The sequence below is a fragment of the Oncorhynchus tshawytscha genome, linkage group LG22, assembly GCF_018296145.1.
Source record: "Oncorhynchus tshawytscha isolate Ot180627B linkage group LG22, Otsh_v2.0, whole genome shotgun sequence".
NCBI classification, from domain to species: domain Eukaryota; kingdom Metazoa; phylum Chordata; class Actinopteri; order Salmoniformes; family Salmonidae; genus Oncorhynchus; species Oncorhynchus tshawytscha.
Window position 1 is genome coordinate 27,218,205 of NC_056450.1, and position 19,389 is coordinate 27,237,593.

The 19,389-nt window shown below is 45.5% G+C and overlaps 1 protein-coding gene across 1 annotated transcript in view; it reads left to right on the forward strand.

Moving 5' to 3' along the window:
• The first annotated feature begins 1,881 nt into the window (after window positions 1-1,881).
• Window positions 1,882-19,389, forward strand: part of LOC112222224 (protein bicaudal D homolog 2) — a 79,903-nt gene continuing 62,395 nt past the window's right edge. Inside the window, exon 1 of the mRNA XM_024384928.2 lies at window positions 1,882-2,460. Within this exon, the coding sequence (XP_024240696.1) occupies window positions 2,221-2,460 (240 nt within the window). The 5' untranslated portion in view covers window positions 1,882-2,220. The remainder of the gene's footprint in view (window positions 2,461-19,389) is intronic.

Sequence of the window (19,389 nt, forward strand, 5' to 3'; positions counted from 1 at the left end):
ACAGGCGGGTAGGTGCAGGTAGCGATCGGTTGAAGAGCATGCATTTAGTTTTACTTGTATTTAAGAGCAATTGGAGGCCACGGAAGGAGAGTTATATGGCATTGAAGCTTGCCTGGAGGGTTGTTAACACAGTGTCCAAAGAAGGGCCGGAAGTATACAGAATGGTGTCGTCTGCGTAGAGGTGGATCAGAGACTCACCAGCAGCAAGAGCGACCTCATTGATGTATACAGAGAAGAGAGTCGGTCCAAGAATTGAACCCTGTGTTTTAATGATTCTAAATAGTTTTCCAAATCAGATTTCTTTAATAAGCAGCTTTTTCTTCATAAATTGTGATTATTTTTGTGTGAAGTGTTTTCCTAATAAAATAGATTTATGACATACTGACTTTAATTGTGGAATCGGTGTAGTCCAATAATGTCAAACTTAGATATTTCTATGGTTGTATGCATTTTGTTGCCAATATATAGATTGACATCAGTCCAGAACACCTCACTATTTAAACAAATACAAAATAAGTGTTCAATAGATTCAGTTTCTAGTTCACAAAAACTGCATTCACTAGTAACATCAGGTATATATTTAGAAATCAAGCTATAACACGGAACCCAAACCGGCTGCGACATCGTGCATACATTTATTTTGTTCCTCTACACCAAACGTGATCACGACACGCAGCTTAAAATATCAAAACAAACTCTGAACCAATGACATTAATTTGTGGATAGGTCGAAAAGCATTAAACATTTATGGCAATTTAGCTAGTTAGCCCGCACTTGCTAGCTAATTTGTCCTATTTAGCTAGCTTGCTGTTGCTAGCTAATTTGTCCAGGGATATAAACATTAGGTTGTTATTTTACCTGAAATGCACAAGGTCCTCTCCCCCGACAATTAATCCACACACAAAACGGTCAACAGAATAATTTCTAGTCATCTCTCTAGTCATCTCTCCTACTTTTTTCATCTTTGAACTTATATGGTCATTGGCATCTAAACTTTCATAGTATTACTACGACAACCGGCAACACAATTCGTCTTCCAATCACCCATGTGGGTATAACCAATGAGGAGATGGCAAGTCCTGGGAGAAGCAGGACTTGCAGCCCGATCTGCGTCAGAAAAAGCAATGACTTCTATTTGAGCCCTTGGCAACGAAGACGCTCGTTGACGCATGCGAGCAGTGTGGGTGCAATAATTGAATAACATAGATTCCTAAATTTATTTTGCAATGTTTGCGCCCACGATGCGAGCGGTGTGGTCAGTTTATATTACACGGGTAGAATCTATTGATAATCTTAAAGAAGATCTCCTTTACTTTATTGGTCACCATACATTTGTGTGGAGTGAGCCAAGCATGGTGTCAGTTTAAATCAAACGATTGAAATCCAACAAAAAATATATATCCCTTATTAAACTATTGTTGAATTTCTTATCTAGTAAACCTATGCCATTCACCTGGATATTGCTTAGATTAGATGTTCCAAAATATGCATTATTCTGAAGTAAGATTTTATCCCACTAGGTATAGCTTTTATAACAGTTCCATATTCCATATTCCTTGTATCTTTCCATAAATCTCTGCTTAAATGTATTCCCACGACTACTAACTAATGGCTGACAAGGACAATGTTTTTCGAGAACCAATTACGGTAAAATAACATATTGTTTCTATGTAATATCTACCCATTATTCCATATAAAACATTTATGAGGTGAAAACTTCTGTTTATACAGCAAAGGCCAGCACATTATAGCCTGTTTGTGAAAAGCCACCAAGTTCACAGGAAGTTTACCCTCGTGAGTGATTTGTCTGTGGTACTACATTTCCCATCAACCACCATTCTTATCTTGTACTCTCAGCTGAGTGATCTGACAGCGACCGACCGCTTCTTCCCCAATCGCTCAGCAGCCGGGGAGAGGCGAAGGGCAAAGGAACAGCAATCATGGAGCAGTTGTAGGGGATAATGGACAAGCCTCTCCTTCCGGAAGAAAGCAAAGAAACCAAAGCTACTTGACCGAAAACGTAATTCCCAAAGCGGCAACGAGAAACACAAGAGTATCAATCATGCAGTTCAAATACAGAATAATCGAATAATCTATTCCAACGAAAGGGTTCTCCGTGATCCTTCAAGGTTGGAACCGCTTCAAGTCGTCCCGTCCCGTCCCCACATTGTACGTCGCTGGCGTATCGGCCGCGGTTGATCGATCACCATCGTCCATAGTATGTCCGTGGAGGACCAGCGCTATTCCGACGCGATGCGGGTGCTAGAGGCCGGACCGGAGTGGCTACGAGCCGAGATCGAGCGCCTTTCCCGGGAGCTGAGTGAGACTACCCATGAGAAGATACAGGCGGCAGAGTACGGGCTGGCGGTGCTGGAGGAGAAGCAGCAGCTGAAACAGCAGTATGACGACCTGGAGATCGAATACGAGACCGTGCGCCAGGAACTGGACATGCTCAAAGAGGTAGGCATATACCTAGTAGTCTTTTACTGGTGTCTATTTACTGCATTAAATGTACAGTGCTATAAAATACCATAGATTTTATGTTTGCATTAATGATATAGGCCCTGTGCTTATTTATTATTGGCAGTTGTAGGCCTAGCCTATGATATGTCCTGAAATGCAATTATTGTTTTTTACATTCTATTCTGACAAGTGCTCCCCACCCCACAAGGTCAACTGTAATGGGGTGAGGAGATGATGTATTTGTAATCTTGCCTCATGCTCTATCAGTGATTCCCCTGGCGTCTGTGGGTGCATTGATATTCTTGCCGTACTGCCTCTTCTCTCTAGCTCCATGCTTAGTAATATTTGCATGCCCATACAGTGTTTGCTGTGTATAGTCATTTTCTGTGGGATTTGAAATGTGAACTCTAATACATTGCACCACTGAAATAGTACTCTGATGAAGATGAAGGTGAAGATGAGTTATCTGACCAATGCTGAAAGTTCTATCATCACAAATGTATTTGAGTAATGGTTATCCACTGACACCCTGCTTATTAAAGCGTTTTGATAGTTTATGAAAAGCGCTGTAGAAATGTAATAAATTATTATTATTCATGTGTAACTAATTCAAAAGTGGACATTCACTCCATTGCTTTTGGTTGATATGGTTTCATTTCTAATTTGCACACACACATGAAAGCTTCCAAATGTTCATTAAGACAGTACTCTTACTAAAGCAGTCTCCCAAACCAGAGGACCTGAATGATCTGGTATTTCCAGTACGGTTTGAAAGAGGCGGGCATGTGGTTTTTGAATTTTGAAAGTTCCCGCCTGAAAAAGAGGAAGGATGAGTAACTTATTAATGGAGGAAACGGAAGGAGTTCTGACCATTCAGGAATGGGAGGAATGCTGACTGTTAGTCAGGGCAGGGAGACAGGATAAAGGACTGTCCTGTGTTTCCAAACTGTGAAAACCTCTTTCCCACTTAAATTTCACATGCCAGTCCTAGATCTCTCTTCCCCTTTCCTGGCAGAGGTTTCAGCAGCCTTGTGATTTTGATTAGGAGAGAGAGAGAGCAGGGTAAGAACTGGGTTAGGGAGTAAGCGAGTCAGAGTGAACCGCTGCAGCAGCTGAACAGCTCACGTGTCCCAGGGCAGTTTGGTAGAAAAAGGGGATGCCCTCTTTAGCAGTGAGGAGATTTCTGCCCAGAGCGTCACTTCATGGCCTGGATGAGTTGCTTCCTGCTATGTGGAACCCATTTCTGAGGGGGTCCACTAGTTAGCACAGCCACAAAGTCAGATGCCACAGCCACAAAGTCCAAATTGGCTACAAACATGATCTTTTTGGTTTAAGGTTAGGGTTACATTTGACATTTACATTTTAGTAATTTATCACGACTTACAGTAATGATTACATACATTTTGATACTTATTTTAAGGTTTAGAAATACAGTTGTAAGAAGTTCAATTCTGGAAATGGTTGGGGTTTATGACTTTGTGGGTATAGAAGCTAGTGACGACTCTGAGATCTTTACATCCCTCTTTCTTCCCACATGACTAGAATAGACCAATCATCAGTGCACAGTGGGCCGGGTACCCCATGATGCTTCACTCCTCCTTGTCTCGCTTAACATGTGCACAGCTCCCTTGGGTGTGTGAATATGTGAGTGGGTTGAGGAATGAGACGGAAAGAGAGATGGAGGAGGGAGGCAGAGGGAGAGAGGTACCCTTGGCCGAACAGATATGACGCAGTAAAATCTGAAGAAAATTAGCTCATTGTTTCTCTCGATCCCCCCTCTCCTCAGTCTTCTCTCCCTTTTTCTTTCCTTCCCTATTGCATGTCTCGCTTTCTTTCCCTCCTCTCCCCTTCTTCCTCTGTGCATAGTGGCTGGGTTTCAGAGAGGTTTTCTTGGGGCTGTCTCAGCAGCCTCTCTTCTGCGTTCCCATGCATTCCCCTGGCCAGAATCTCAGAATAACAACATGAAACCTCTGAATAGAGGAAACAGACTGGAAGCAAGCAAGAATGGTAACCATGGGAGTAAAAGAGAGAGAATAGGATAAACTGGTTGCTCCTAGATACAGATGGAGTGCTTTTGTTTTTCTTCTGCTTTTTTGATTATTTTCCAAGCCAACAATTGTTTCAAAAAGCAGTCTGAATCATTGCATTTTTGTCTGACTTATGAAGTTAGTGACCCGTTGACAATGGTGTAATGAACAAATGTCCAATGTTTGTTTGATTGATTCTGGTTTGATGATCAGTCAAACATTGTCTATTTGGAAATCAGTTCATTGTTTGTCTGGCTGCCATTTGTGGGCCTATTGTAGATATTGTTATATTTTTTAACCTTTTATTTAAGTAGTCAAGTCAGTTAAGAACAAATTCTTATTTACAATGACGTCCTAGGAAAAGTGGGTTAACTGCCTTGTTCAGGGGCAGAACAACAGATTTTTACCTAGTCACTTCGGGGATTTGATCTACCAACCTTTCGGTTACTGGCCCAACGCTCTAACCACTAGGCTACCTGCCGCCCCATTTGCATTGAGTCATGCCTGGATCCGAATGGTGTCGAAATCAAATTTATATTTTGCCATTTTAGTGACTACCCTCATAGCCTAGCTGAGGAGATGACATCATTGCCATGATAAATGTGTTTCTTCCTCTCCGCTTGGTAGATGAAACAATGGTTTCATTACTGCCAGTGTTAGATGTATGGTCAAGTCCTGGCTGATACTAGCCTTCTGTCCAACACTACTTTTTAGTATTAGAAATCCCAGAGTGCAAAGAACCTTGGTGTGACCTTGGACAACACCCTGTCATTCTATGCGAACATCAAAGCAGTGACTCGCTCCTGCAGGTTCATGCTCTACAACGTCTGTAGATTACGACCTTTCCTCACACAGGAAGCAGCGCAGATCCTGATCCAGGCAATTGTAATCTCCCGCCTAGAGTACCGCAACTCTCCGTTGGATGGGCTCCCCACTTGTGCCATCAAACCCCTGCACCTTATCTAGAAAGCCACAGCCCACCGGATGTTCAACCTTCCTAAATTCTCCCATGTCACCCTGCTCCTCTGCACACTCCACTGTCTTCCAGTCAAAGCTTGCATCATCTTCCAGACCATGGTGCTTACCTACGGAGCAGCAAGAGGAACTGCACCTCCTTACCTTCAGGCTGTACTCAAACCCTACATCCCAATCCGAGCACTCTGTTCCACCACCTCCGGTCTCTTGGCCCTCCCACCCATACGAGAGGTCAGCTCCCACTCAGCCCATTCAAAGCTCCTCTCAGTCCTGATGGAACAAGCTTCCCCCTAAAGTCAGGACAGCAGACAGCAGAGTCTCTACCATCTTTGGAAAACGTCTGAAACCCTACCTCTTTAAAGAGCCCAGCTCGACGCCCCCCCTCCTTACTTCTCTTTTTCCACTAGCACTGACTTTGCTGATAAATACTTTGCTGAGGGAAAATGTACATGATACGATTGCAATTTGTTGTTGTCTCACCTAGCTATCTTAAGATAAATCCATTCATTGTAAGTCACTCTGGATAAGTGTAAAAATGTTTAATGTAAGAAATATCCCATCTGTGTAGCCATTAACCACAATAATAACCAGAGGGCAGTGATATCCGGGGATTGTTGTGTTGTCTGGTATTGTGCCTTTAGAGTTAAACGTTGGCCGTAGGTCATTGGTCAAGGTTCATTGTAAAAGTTGACTCTAAAAGGAACAACATTTCCCCTCCCCCTCTTCCATCTTCCCCCTCCCCCGTCCGCCCTACGCTTTCTCTCCCAGCCCTCCTCTCCCTCTGTGGTGGTGTGTGGAGGCAGGAAGCTCTGTTATCAGGAAAGAGGACGGGGGAAAAACAGATCCCTTTCAACTCTGACTTCCTCTAGTTCACTGTGGGATAGCAGCTGGGTACCTGGTTAACATGGTCAGAGACAAGAGAGGCCTGTCTAAAAATACACCTTATCTATATCTGTGGGAAATATAATAATCATTCACAATGTCTTCATATTTCATATTATACAGGATGCCTGAATATAGTTATCTGTTACAGAAGAGACAAGTTGTTCTGTTGAAACAAACTCTTAGCTCAGATGGCCTCTTGAAGTACAGTGCACTCATGCCATTATAGGTCTTCAGTCACAATGGGCTGTCTGAATTCAAATAGCTCATTTAATTTTCCCTGCCACTGTGTGTTGAGTTAGGGCAGTGCTATTAGGAGCAATTCTGGTTTACTGCTATTAGTTTTCTTTAGCAACTGCAAATGGTCTAGGTGACCTCTACAAACAGAATGTTGGCTGTCTTTTGTCTCTAGGGGTATTTAAGACTGTTGGACTACTGTCTAGTCAGGTAAATGTCATGTTGAATGACCATTGTCTCTGGAGATGGTTGTACCTGGTTACTATTTACCCTGCTGAATACCATGTTTGGTTTTCCTTTCTCTTTGGCGGTCCTCTTTGAGGACTTAGACAGGTCGGAATAAAAGACCTGGAAGATTTACACCGTACTGTCTGTCCAACACTGAACCCTGTCCAGATGATACACACACTCAGCCTGTGTGTATGTACTTAATATTTGTTGCGTGTTTAAAATGACTGTTTTTTTAAACGCTTTTGTTCCAATCTGGGTGGAACAAGCAGGTCAGTAGTCCTCTTTGGCAGTGAGCAAAGTCCAGCTGCAATGGTATACAGTAGGTCTAACCCCGGGGGCAGTCAACGACAGACCTGAAGAAGAGGACACACACACTAGTCCACACCACTTGGGAGGCAGTGTGCCTGTGAATAAGTGTGACTGAGTCTTCTGTTCTGCAGACTATGGCTTTACAGCAGCTACCTGCTGCTGCAGAATGGCATATAATGGAACATGAGAGACCATCCATGAGGCTATAACTATGGATTGATATAGTATATTTTGAGGATATTTTCTGTTTTTCTATAGGTCCATCCACTGAATACTTACATGATTTCCCCCACATGTTGTTTTTACGTTTTCTAGTAGAAAGTGTTCAAGGAATCCTACTGCCCTCCTAATTGCCAGTCGCCTTGAATTACTGCTCCCATACTGCTCAGGCTTTAGATTCATACTACTGGTATATTATCATTCAATCTCTTTATATTCCATAGGACTCATAGCTATAACGTAAGGTTGCGATCTCTCTGTTTGGCTTTGCTTTTGACTCTTGTCATTGTTTGTGAGTGAATGGACTGGTGGCAAGCTAACGTTCCCTCCCTAATCTTACGCCCACCTCACAGGGGTAGAGGGTGCTTACTGCTTGGTGACTGTTGCTAGCTACCCATTGATAGCCCATAGTGAGGGGAAGTGAGTGGCAGTCTGAGCTAGCTGCTACGGCTACGCTGGATTAGTGTCCATCTGTTGTCCAGTGAGACCTACATCTTGGGTCACTTGGCTCCCAGCCCCTGTGAGGTGTTTTGGGGTGTTTCTCAATAGTTTAAAGTGGATTCCTCTCCTCGTCTCCTTTCCGTCATCTCCTTCATCTTCAATGATCGGATCGTATCAAAACACAACATACATTTATTTTCTTCATAGTGTAGGTTTATAAGAGGAGGTTTAGTACATCCTTTAGTTCTATAAAGTAATAAAGGTACTCACCACCCTGTGATGTGAAGACTGTGGACTTTCACCTCTTACATTAACCATTTACGCTCGTGGGAATTGGCATATATGGATAGAAATGTTTCTAAGAAATATGAAAAGCATATGCACAACAATGGTAGCCATTGAAAGGGAACAGTTTGGATATTATGGGAAAATTATTAGACCAAAGGTGAGGACACAACAGTTCATTGGACACAAGTCTGAATCCACACATTACACTTTTGATTTTATGTGCATTGTACATTTCATTTTTTGATCGAAATCTGAAAATACTCTGGAGATATTCAGTAACATGATAAGACTATTCTGCGGGGTAGGTGCAACATAGGACAAAAACACTACAAGGCTTTGAGTGAGAGGACTAGCTGGTGTCTCCAAGTGGACACAAACCTCCAAAGTGTTCACTTTTATGACGTAAAGAAGAGTCAACTATAAGGTACATTTTGAGCTCCGAGCTGTGCCGTTGAGGAACTAGAGCAAGCACACTTGTAGTTGTTTAATTTAGAACACAACCCTGCATCCCCGCCATGACACAATTATTGTTGTTGTTTATGGAATCCAAGAACGGTCCATTAGAAATCGCAATCTGGGTCAGGTGGGAAAGATTTAAAAGCTTCTTCTGTTGGCAACATGATTAGCTAAGTTATAAAATACGATCTTACAGTGTAAGACTTTCACAAGGCAATTCAGAGAACAGATTGTCATTTTGGTGCACATAGAAAATATTCATGAGTGCATTTAGGTGCGTGTGCCCTGGCAAATCTTCTACACAATGAACAAACAGACTCATTCTGTTCAGACCAATCCAGGGTATGACGCCATGGCATTTTGTAGCTGTACATCAAACATAGTGATCATAAGCGTTGACATTGGATATGACATTAGTTTTATGGTTTGAAAATGTAAAGTACACATTTGGACTCGCAGGTGTTTGACTTCAAAGCACTATTTATTATAATCTTCAATGTCTTACTTTCAATACACATCAAGTCATCTTAATTTACAGCATATCCCTCTCAGACAACAATCATTTTGCAAATGTTACCCAATTAGCCCAAAACTGAAATGGAGATTTCCTCAACCCCAATCTTAATCATGACTCTTACAGGGATGAGTGGTCTGGGGAAATATTTGTCTTGTGGTGAAGTTGAGGCATGATGTGACATTATCTCAAGCAACTGTTGCTGTTACATGTGACATTCTGGGTGCTTTAGAGATGCTACAAGGTTGACCAAGTGGCCATAAAGATGTCAGCATTCTCTAATTATTAGGGGACCAGACAGCAGACCCATAGAACATACAGCCAGATGGCCCATAGCCTTCTCTTTCCATCTTTTTCCTTCTCTTTCTGGCAGTTTCTCTCCAATGCCAGACCTCTCTGTAAGTCAACACACAGTTGTCATAACAAAGGCCAGTGTTCTCTGGGTTCTTGTGGCATTATGGGGGGTGTCATTCAGCCATTCTCTCACTCACTCACTCACTCACTCACTCACTCACTCACTCACTCACTCACTCACTCACTCACTCACTCACAGCTGTGGGAGTCCAAGACACTGTTAAGTTTAATAAAAATTGCCAGCTCTGTCCTTGACTCGCTGGTCTTTGTGTGCCTGAGCCCGATGGGGTTAACAGGTCTTGGGTGTCACAGACGAAGGGAGAGTTAAACGCTCACAGAGGAGAACAAAAGACAGATTGAGAGAGGCGTCCCATTGTGGCCATATTTGAAACGACACGTCACTTTAAATGCAAATTCACTAACGTACATATGTCCTTCAACAAATATGTTTGGTGTGACTTTAAACTCTTCCACTGTGTTTGACCTAGGATCCCCATTGGATCCATTTTAAAAATAGGAGGAGGATAACACAGTCCCATCTGCTGCCTTATAAGGGAAGAAATGTCGGAAAGTTTGATTGTAGTCCAACAGTTGGATTGGACTCTGGTAGTAGGGAGTGTTTGTCTGGTGTGTTTGCCCCAGTATGGAGCCCTGATGGTGGGGTTGGTCAGAGATGGACAGGGCCTCCTTCCCTGGAGCCATCAAACCGTGTGTGTTTGATGGGGATTCTTCTCTAAACTATGTCCCTCCTCCTGCCCTCTCCCCGTATTGTAGAGGGTATTTTAACAAGCCCTTTCATCTGTGGCGGCCCTGCGCCGGACATCCACTCCGCAATTAAGGGGTAATCTTTTCTAAATGGCACTAAATAAAGTCCCAAATCCCCTCCCTTCTGGGCCTAAGAGGATGAATCCCAGCCACTGTGCTCAGGGCTTACGGAGGTCTGGGAGCTAGGCCAGAGCCCAGCGACACTCCACGCTCAGCCCAGGGAAGGGAGGGCCTGTCTGGGTGCTGCTGCCTGACCCTCCCCTTCCTGGTGCTCTGTCGTGCTTCTCTGGTGTCCTATAGATTGGGCCAAACTGAAATGAAGTCAGATAGAGAGACAGAGGATGTGCGGGTCCAGTGGGCAGTAGAGCAGAAAGCAATGTCAGCAATGACTCAAAAACATAACCTTCAGAAAAGAGATCCACTCTAGATTTGTCAAGTGAAGCCAACATTCTGTATCTGGTGTAACTACAATCACTTGGACCGAGCTACCATATATGGTGCCTTGGACTGTACAAAGACCCGACTGCCGTTAGCCTGGATGAATAAAGGGCTTTTGTTTCTACCATCAGTGATGGATAAAGGACCAGCAGGCTGTATTAATCACAGATCAAGTGTATGTTGGTTGCTGGGTGTTTAAGTCTGAGGTACTGTACAGTGAAGCACTGAGTTGTTTGGTGGCTCTACTGAAACAGGAGCTGAGTGTAAGTGAAGCAGAGCACAGGGCCAGGGTGGTTCTACTGAAACGGGAGCTGAGTGTAAGTGAAGCAGAGCACAGGGCCAGGGTGGTTCTACTGAAACAGGAGCTGAGTGTAAGTGAAGCAGAGCACAGGGCCAGGGTGGGTCTACTGAAACAGGAGCTGAGTGAAGCAGAGCACAGGGCCAGGGTGGCTCTACTGAAACAGGAGCTGAGTGAAGCAGAGCACAGGGCCAGGGTGGTTCTACTGAAATGGGAGCTGAGTGTAAGTGAAGCAGAGCACAGGGCCAGGGTGGTTCTACTGAAACAGGAGCTGAGTGAAGCAGAGCACAGGACCAGGGTGGCTCTACTGAAACGGGAGCTGAGTGTAAGTGAAGCAGAGCACAGGGCCAGTCTACTGAAACAGGAGCTGAGTGAAGCAGAGCACAGGGCCAGGGTGGCTCTACTGAAACAGCAGCTGAGTGAAGCAGAGCACAGGGCCAGGGTGGCTCTACTGAAACAGGAGCTGAGTGTAAGTGAAGCAGAGCATAGGGCCAGGGTGGTTCTACTGAAACAGGAGCTGAGTGAAGCAGAGCACAGGGCCAGGGTGGCTCTACTTAAACAGGAGCTGAGTGTAAGTGAAGCAGAGCACAGGGCCAGGGTGGTTCTACTGAAACGGGAGCTGAGTGTAAGTGAAGCAGAGCACAGGGCCAGGGTGGTTCTACTGAAACGGGAGCTGAGTGTAAGTGAAGCAGAGCATAGGGCCAGGGTGGCTCTACTGAAACAGGAGCTGAGTGAAGCAGAGCACAGGGCCAGGGTGGCTCTACTGAAACGGGAGCTGAGTGAAGCAGAGCACAGGGCCAGGGTCGTTCTGAAACGGGAGCTGAGTGAAGCAGAGCACAGGGCCAGGGTCGTTCTACTGAAACGGGAGCTGAGTGAAGCAGAGCACAGGGCCAGGGTGGCTGTATTGAAACAGTCAATCAATCAAATGTATTCAGAAAGCCCTTTTTACATCAACTAAACTCCCAAACAGCAAGCAATACAGATGTAGAAGCACGGTGGCTAGGAAAAACTCCTTAGAGAGACAGGAATTTAAGAAGAAACCTAGAGAGGAACCAGGCTCTGAGGGGTGGCCAGTCCTCTTCAGGCTGTGCCGGGTGGAGATTATGAGAATACATGGCCATTAAGGCCAGATTAAGGCCAGGAGCTGAGTGATTGTGAAGCAGGGTAATGGCTGGGTGGTGTGGCAGGGGGAGGAGCTGTGTTTGTTTCTTCTTCAGTTATGAAGTTTGGTGTAGGTGCGTCTCTGGTGGAAGGGTTAGTCAGGTGAACTGTTGCTGTTTGCTTTGGGAGACAGCAGCCATGACATCAGCAAGAGTAAAGGTTTAGAATTTCAGGTGCCTGCTATTATGTTTCAGGGGCCTGGTATTTCCAGGGTATAACTGCCTGTTATATAACTTCTCTGGGTTTTACTGTAGTGCAACACACATGATGGACAGCATGTGGAGACTGACTGCCCCCTTGCCTAGTTAAGTATATAGTACGCAGGATGGTGTCATTACTGACTGCTCCCTTGCCTAGTTAAGTATATAGTACGCAGGATGGTGTCATTACTGACTCCTCCCTTGCCTAGTTAAGTATATAGTACGCAGGATGGTGTCATTACTGACTGCTCCCTTGCCTAGTTAAGTATATAGTACGCAGGATGGTGTCATTACTGACTGCTCCCTTGCCTAGTTAAGTATATAGTACGCAGGATGGTGTCATTACTGACTGCTCCCTTGCCTAGTTAAGTATATAGTACGCAGGATGGTGTCATTACTGACTGCTCCCTTGCCTAGTTAAGTATATAGTACGCAGGATGGTGTCATTACTGACTGCTCCCTTGCCTAGTTAAGTATATAGTACGCAGGATGGTGTGATTATTGACTGCCCCCTTGCCTAGTTAAGTATATAGTACGCAGGATGGTGTCATTACTGACTGCAGTGGAAGCTCTCTCGCCACGATCTGATATCAAGCAGCTTACCTGTGTCTCGTCAAAATCCCTCTCACTGGCCAACTCTCATTGACCGTGTTTCTCAGTCTTATCAGACTTGGTGTGGTAGAAGTTCATGTTCATGGGGATTTTGACTCACTTCAGCCACCGTTTCTAAACACATGCCCTGTTGAGTCCGCCACCTCTCTGTTGTGGTGGGGCCATGCCCCCCGCCCCCAGGATGCCAACCTAGAGTGGGTTAAATCCCAGACCCCCATCTGCCCTCTCTAGTGCAGTATGGACCCCAGATTACAGCACCGGCCATATTAGCTGTATTTAGCTTTCGGAGGGTATTAGACTGAGGATAACAGCAATTTGGGGTTTTCCTCGACCACCCGGAGTACCCCTGGAATTCAGAAGGGCATAAAGAGACAAAGTGTGTGTGTGTGTGGAATAGTGATTGTTTCTTTGGACATTAGATCGAGGCAGCTCTGAATTAATGAATCCAGTCACAGTGCATTGAGAGTAGCAGTACAGTGGCCCAGCAGGGTCATTCTTCCACTAGTGTAATCCTGTTAGTGGAGCACTATGGCCAGATCAGGCTATAAGTAGAGGGTGAGGTCATCATGGCGGGCCTGAGATCTTCTGTCACGATGTTAGGGTTTAAACAGAAGAGCTCTGGTCTCTGTGTACGGCTGACATTCTCCTGCCTCCTCCACTCATCGCCTTCATAAATCCCTCAACACAAAGAACCCAATGTGTTTGAATGGGCCATCTGAGACCATGTGTGCATGCCTGTGTGCGTGTATGTTACAGAGTTGGTGCTGTGAACTGACGGAGGGGAGCCTCTCCTTCCCCACTTCTCCCCCCCTCTCCTGTCCTCCTCCTCTTTCTGTTGTTTTTTATCTCTCCGTCATCACATTCTGTCCCTTCCTCAACTAGCTGATTAGGCTAGACGTTTTGTCTTCACCACAGAATGTACTCTTCAGCACATTTTTTATCTAACTTGTGTCTCTTAATTGTCTCTCTCAAATATGTCCTATATCAAATCAAATCAAATCAAATTTTATTTGTCACATATTCTGGTTAGCAGATGTTAATGCGAGTGTAGTCCCATGATTGTGCTTCACTGGTTTCGACAATGCAGTAATAACGAGCAAGTAATCAACTGGTGTTCCTAAAAACTACTGTCATACTGTCACTGGTGTTAAAGAATATGTACACTAGGGTACTGAATCAATGATTGTGCTGATGATTATTATTCACTGGTATTCTGGCTAGAAACTGGGTAGTCCCATGATTTTCACTGGTGTTCGGCTAGACACTGGGTACTGTCACTGGTGTTCGGCTAGACACTGGGTACTGTCACTGGTGTTCGGCTAGACACTGGGTACTGTCACTGGTGTTCGGCTAGACACTGGGTACTGTCACTGGTGTTCGGCTAGACACTGGGTACTGTCACTGGTGTTCGGCTAGACACTGGGTAGTGTCACTGGTGTTCGGCTAGACACTTGGCTTAGATTCACTTACCCATACATACTATTTGTACTTGCACTGACCCTCACCTGGTTATGTAGTGTTTCTGGAGATGGGCTCTCTATTCTCTGCCTGGTCAAGAGTAAATGCCTGTCAGTGTCAGGGTGGTTATGCGATGCTGTTTCTGCAAGTATACTGTATGTTATATAACTGGATCAGATGTGTGTGTGTGTGTGTGTGTGTGTTTACATGACTCCCGCCTGCATAGTTCCTTTTATGAACTCTGGACTCTATTATCGGATCGCCATCAAACCCTGTTTATGCTCTCTGCCTTGCCAAGCGCTCCAGGCGACCTGAGATACAGTAGTTTAGTTTACACCCACACACCCCTAACGGATCCAGGGAAACAGATAGCCTTACCACCCTACCTTGCTCCTCTCTGCTTGTTGTGAGCAACACTGTACCTTCCCTCTCCCCATTTTGTGATTTAAGACCTACAGTGCATTCAGAAAGTATTCAGACTCCTTGACTTTTTCGAAATGCTGTTACGTTACAGCCTTATTCTAAAATGGATTAAATACAAAAGAATCCTCATCAATCTAAACACAATAACCCATAATGACAAAGCGAAAACAGGTTTTTAGAAATGTTTGTAAATGTATTAAAAAAATTTTTTTTAAAGGAAATACCTTATTTAGACCCTTTGCTATGATACTTGAAATTGAGCTCAGGTGCATCCTGTTTCCATTGATTATCCTTGATATGTTACTACAACTTGATTGGAGTCCACCTGTGGTAAATTCAATTGATTTGACATGATTTGGTAGGCCCAGACCTGTCTATATAAGGTCCCACAGTTGACAGTGCATGTCAGAGCAAAAATCGAGCCATGAGGTCGAATGAATTGTCCGTAGGGCTCCAAGACAGGATTGCGTCAAGGCACAAATCTGGGGAAGGGTACCAAAAGATTTCTGCAGCATTGAAGGTCCCCAAGAACACAGTGGCCTCCATCATTCTTAAATGGAAGAAGTTTGGAACCACCAAGACCCTTCCTAGAGCTGTCCGCTCGGCCAAACATTGAACTCGTTGGCCTAAATGTCAAGCGTCAAGTCTGGAGGAAACCTGGCACAATCCCTACGGTGAAGCATGGTGGTGGCAGCATCATGCTGTGGGGATGTTTTTCAGCGGCAGGGACTGGGAGACTAGTCAGGATTGAGGGAAAGATGAACGGAGAAAAGTACAGAGAGATCCTTGATGAAATCCTGCTCCAGAGCGCTCAGGACCTCAGACTGGGGCGAAGGTTCACCTTCCAATAGGACAACAACCCTAAGCGCACAACCAAGATAATGCAGGAGTGGCTTCAGGACATGTCTCTGAATGTTCTTGAGTGGCCCAGCCAGAGCCCAGACTTGAACCCGATCAAACATCTCTGGAGAGACCTGAAAATAGCTGTGCAGCGACGCTCTCCATCCAACCTGACAGAGCTTGAGAGGATCTGCAGAGAAGAATGGAATAAATTCCCCAAATACAGGTTTGCCAAGCTTGTAGCATCATACCCAAGAAGACTTGACGCTGTAATCGCTGCCAAAGGTGCTTCAACAAAGTGCTGAGTAAAGGGACTGAATTCTTATGTAAATGTGATATTTCCGTTTTTCATATGTAATAAATGTGCAAACATTTATAAAAAAACTATTTTAGCTTTCTCATTATGGGGTATTGTGTGTAGATTGATGAGGGAAAAAACTACTTAATTTTAGAATAAGGCTGAAACGTAACAAAATGTGAAAAAAGTCTTCAACAAATGTCATGTCTCTGCTTCAGAGCCCGACAACAAGACGTCTTTCTTGCCCCCAGCCCTCCTCAGAGGTTAAGAGAAGAGAGATAAGGCCATACTTCAAGGGCATCTTTGGAGGCGTCAAGTCTCAACCCTGCTTGGCCTCCTCACTCCCTACCCATGGCATCTTGACTCCCTCCGTCCGCTCTCCCTCAGCTACCTCCCTGTTGCTCCTCATAGCTCCTTCCCTCTATTGAATTACAGTCCAGCCATGCATCCTGTTTACCTCAACACAGCCCTAGCTGGTTAATTATAGGAGTACGGAAGCAGATGAAATATGGCTCTATGGACCAGACCGGACATCTTTGAGAGAATAGGAGGTACAGAGCAGAGGCATAGAGTTCATTAAAATCCCTGTCCACCCCCCTTTATGTTTTGAATACTGAAGATGGTAGCCTGGCTACCCATACACATTGCTCAGTCCAAATGCCACACCCACAAACGTTTCATCCCCAAGATGAATGTATTGTGATAGACAGAGCAGGGGAATTCAATACTGTATGAGTCGTCAGGCAATGAAGATGGGTGTTTGTGGAAGCAATATGTTGGTTTCCTCTCAGTGGGGTGTTTAAATGCACTGTTTCCTGTTCTGACTATCGCCAAGGAAACGGAGGATACCTACCCCTCTGAGCTGATGCTGTGATGTGGTCCTTAACCAGCATCTACTAATGTGTTCCAATCTAACACACACATACTCACGCTCTAGTATGTGGGTGAATGTGCTAATGACGTGGCCATTACACACGTGCTCAGTGCTGTATGGGAGATTGGATCCACCTCCCCTCCTGAGCCTCTCCCACAGGAGAACACCCTCAGGGCATATAGGGGGAGAATTGGCCCTGATGGTGTATAAGATGTCCCCTTGGGGTACGGGAGCATGCCCAAAAACAAAAGAGGGGCAGGGGGAGGGGGTATTATTAGCATAATACAGAGCGCAGGAATAATGATGTTTATGGCATTAGTTGACACACACACACAGGTGTGACCAGCCCCACCCCTATCTTCAATCGAGGGGCTCAGACATGGAAAGTAGAGCTTATATTGGGATGAGGTGTCAGACTCGGTGATGAAATACCTCCGTTAATTTATGCATCCATCCAGCCATTTTACACTGCAGTCTGCGGCTCACTGTTTGAATGACCATGTTGAAGAGCTTGGGGGCACTGTGTGTATAGTGTATCTGGGTGGGTCCATGGTTTGCCACACTACCAGACCCAGCTCCACTGGGCCACCCTCTCATTCCAGGCTATGGCCCCAGGCTTTCTGTTAACCCCCCCCATCCCTCTCCTCTGTCTTCCACCAGGCCCTCAGTGCAAGTAGGCCAGTCAATTTGGGTCCCTTCTCACTCCCCGAATATCTCACCCGGTATCCCCAGTTCTCTCCCCTGGTAACCCCAGTTCTCTCCCACTTTCTCTCCAAGTATCCCCCTTGATCCCCCAATATCCCCTTTTCTCCCCCAGTATTCCTCCTTTCTCCCGCAGTATCCCCTTTCTTTTCTCCCCCAGTATTCCTCCTTTCTCCCGCAGTATCCCCTTTCTTTTCTCCCCCAGTATTCCTCCTTTCTCCCGCAGTATCCTCTTTTCTCACCCAATATTTCCCTTTCTCCCCCGCATCCTCCTTTTTCTTCGCCTTTCTCCCCCAGTATCCTCATTTCACCCCCAGTATCCTCATCTCTCGCCCAGTATCCTCCTTTCTCCGCCTAGGGTGGGTGTGGAACCTGGGTGGGTGTGGAGCCTGGGTGGGTGTGGAGCCTGGGTGGGTGTGGAGCCTGGGTGGGTGTGGAGCCTGGGTGGGTGTGGAGCCTGGGTGGGTGTGGAGCCTGGGTGGGTGTGGAGCCTGGGTGGGTGTGGAGCCTGGGTGGATGTGGAGCCTGGGTGGATGTGGAGGAAAGTGGACCATAGTCAGGGAAATGTAACTGGAACACTGCTATATGTGCTATTGTATGTCAGACATGTAGGAGGGGAGGCAGGGAGGGATGGTGATAGAAAATGGGTGAAGCAGGAGGGGTGGATCAAGACCGATCACAAGAGACTTGTAGGCCTAGGAAGGGGTAGGGGGATTGTGTGTGTTTTGGAAAGGAGGGTAGGTATGGGGACATTGTAATTGGATGTGTGCCAGTCTCTCAGGGGTCCTTGAGAACTGGGACTAAGAGATGGAGAGTGGGAGAGGGGGTGGGGTGGCAAGGCCCAGTGCCAGGCTTTCCTGTGGGAACCAGCCTCCTCTCTTTTAGGTGTGAATAGAGGAGAGCAAAACCCTGCTCGGTTACACCAGAAGTCTTCCTAATGAGTTTAAAGAGCCACGACTCAAAAGGGAAGTGCTTAACCATTGTTCGGCTGTGTTAGGAGGAATATGTGGCCTGCATTTGCACTGAATACAGTCTCCCAAGTATTTCACTGCATTGTGTATGTTAGAGTTAAAGTATATTAAGGTAGACTAATGATGAGATATCCATCATTTGACAGAAAGTCAATGCAGTTCTTGGAAGTGAACATCCATGCATTTCGCTTGGACTAATTTCTCACTTAAAGGTATGCATATGAAACCCATCAATTTGTCATTGTAATGCAGAATGGTTAATGTATGTGACATTGTGTCTGTCTGTGTGTCTTTCTGTATGATTGATTGGGTCTCATATGGCAGGGCTGTACCTTCCTGACCTGAGACTTAACCCCACTGGGAGAGAGGGCAGGAGTGACTAGCCCCCCACACCCAGAGACCAATTACTGCTAGTAGGAAAGGGGTCATTATTCTCTGTCTATGTTGGGGGGCTAGCCAAGAGACTGGGTTGGTTGGGTGGGTGGGTTAGCAGATAGGAATTGGGGTTGATCGGTGTGGAATAGAGGGTGAGGGGTTTGTGGGTGTGGAATAGATGATGAGGGGTTTATGGGTGTGAAATAGATGATGAGGGGTTTATGGGTGTGAAATAGATGATGAGGGGTTTATGGGTGTGAAATAGATGATGAGGGGTTTATGGGTGTGGAATGGAGGGTGAGGGGTGGATGAGTGTGGAATAGAGGGTGAGGTGTGGAATAGAGGGTTAGGGGTGGATGGGTGTGGACTAGAGGGTGAGGGTTTTGGGCCGTAAGGGGGCAGAGAGAGGGAAGGAAGGGTTTTGGAATGAGGGATACATTAGGTGAGTGAATAAATGAGTTAGGAGGTGGGGATGCACAGGAAGGAGGCAAATCTGGTATCGTTTACCCCCCCTCCCTTCCTTCCTTCCTCCCTCCCTCCCTAACCCTCACCCTACTCCCTTCCTCACCTCCTAATTG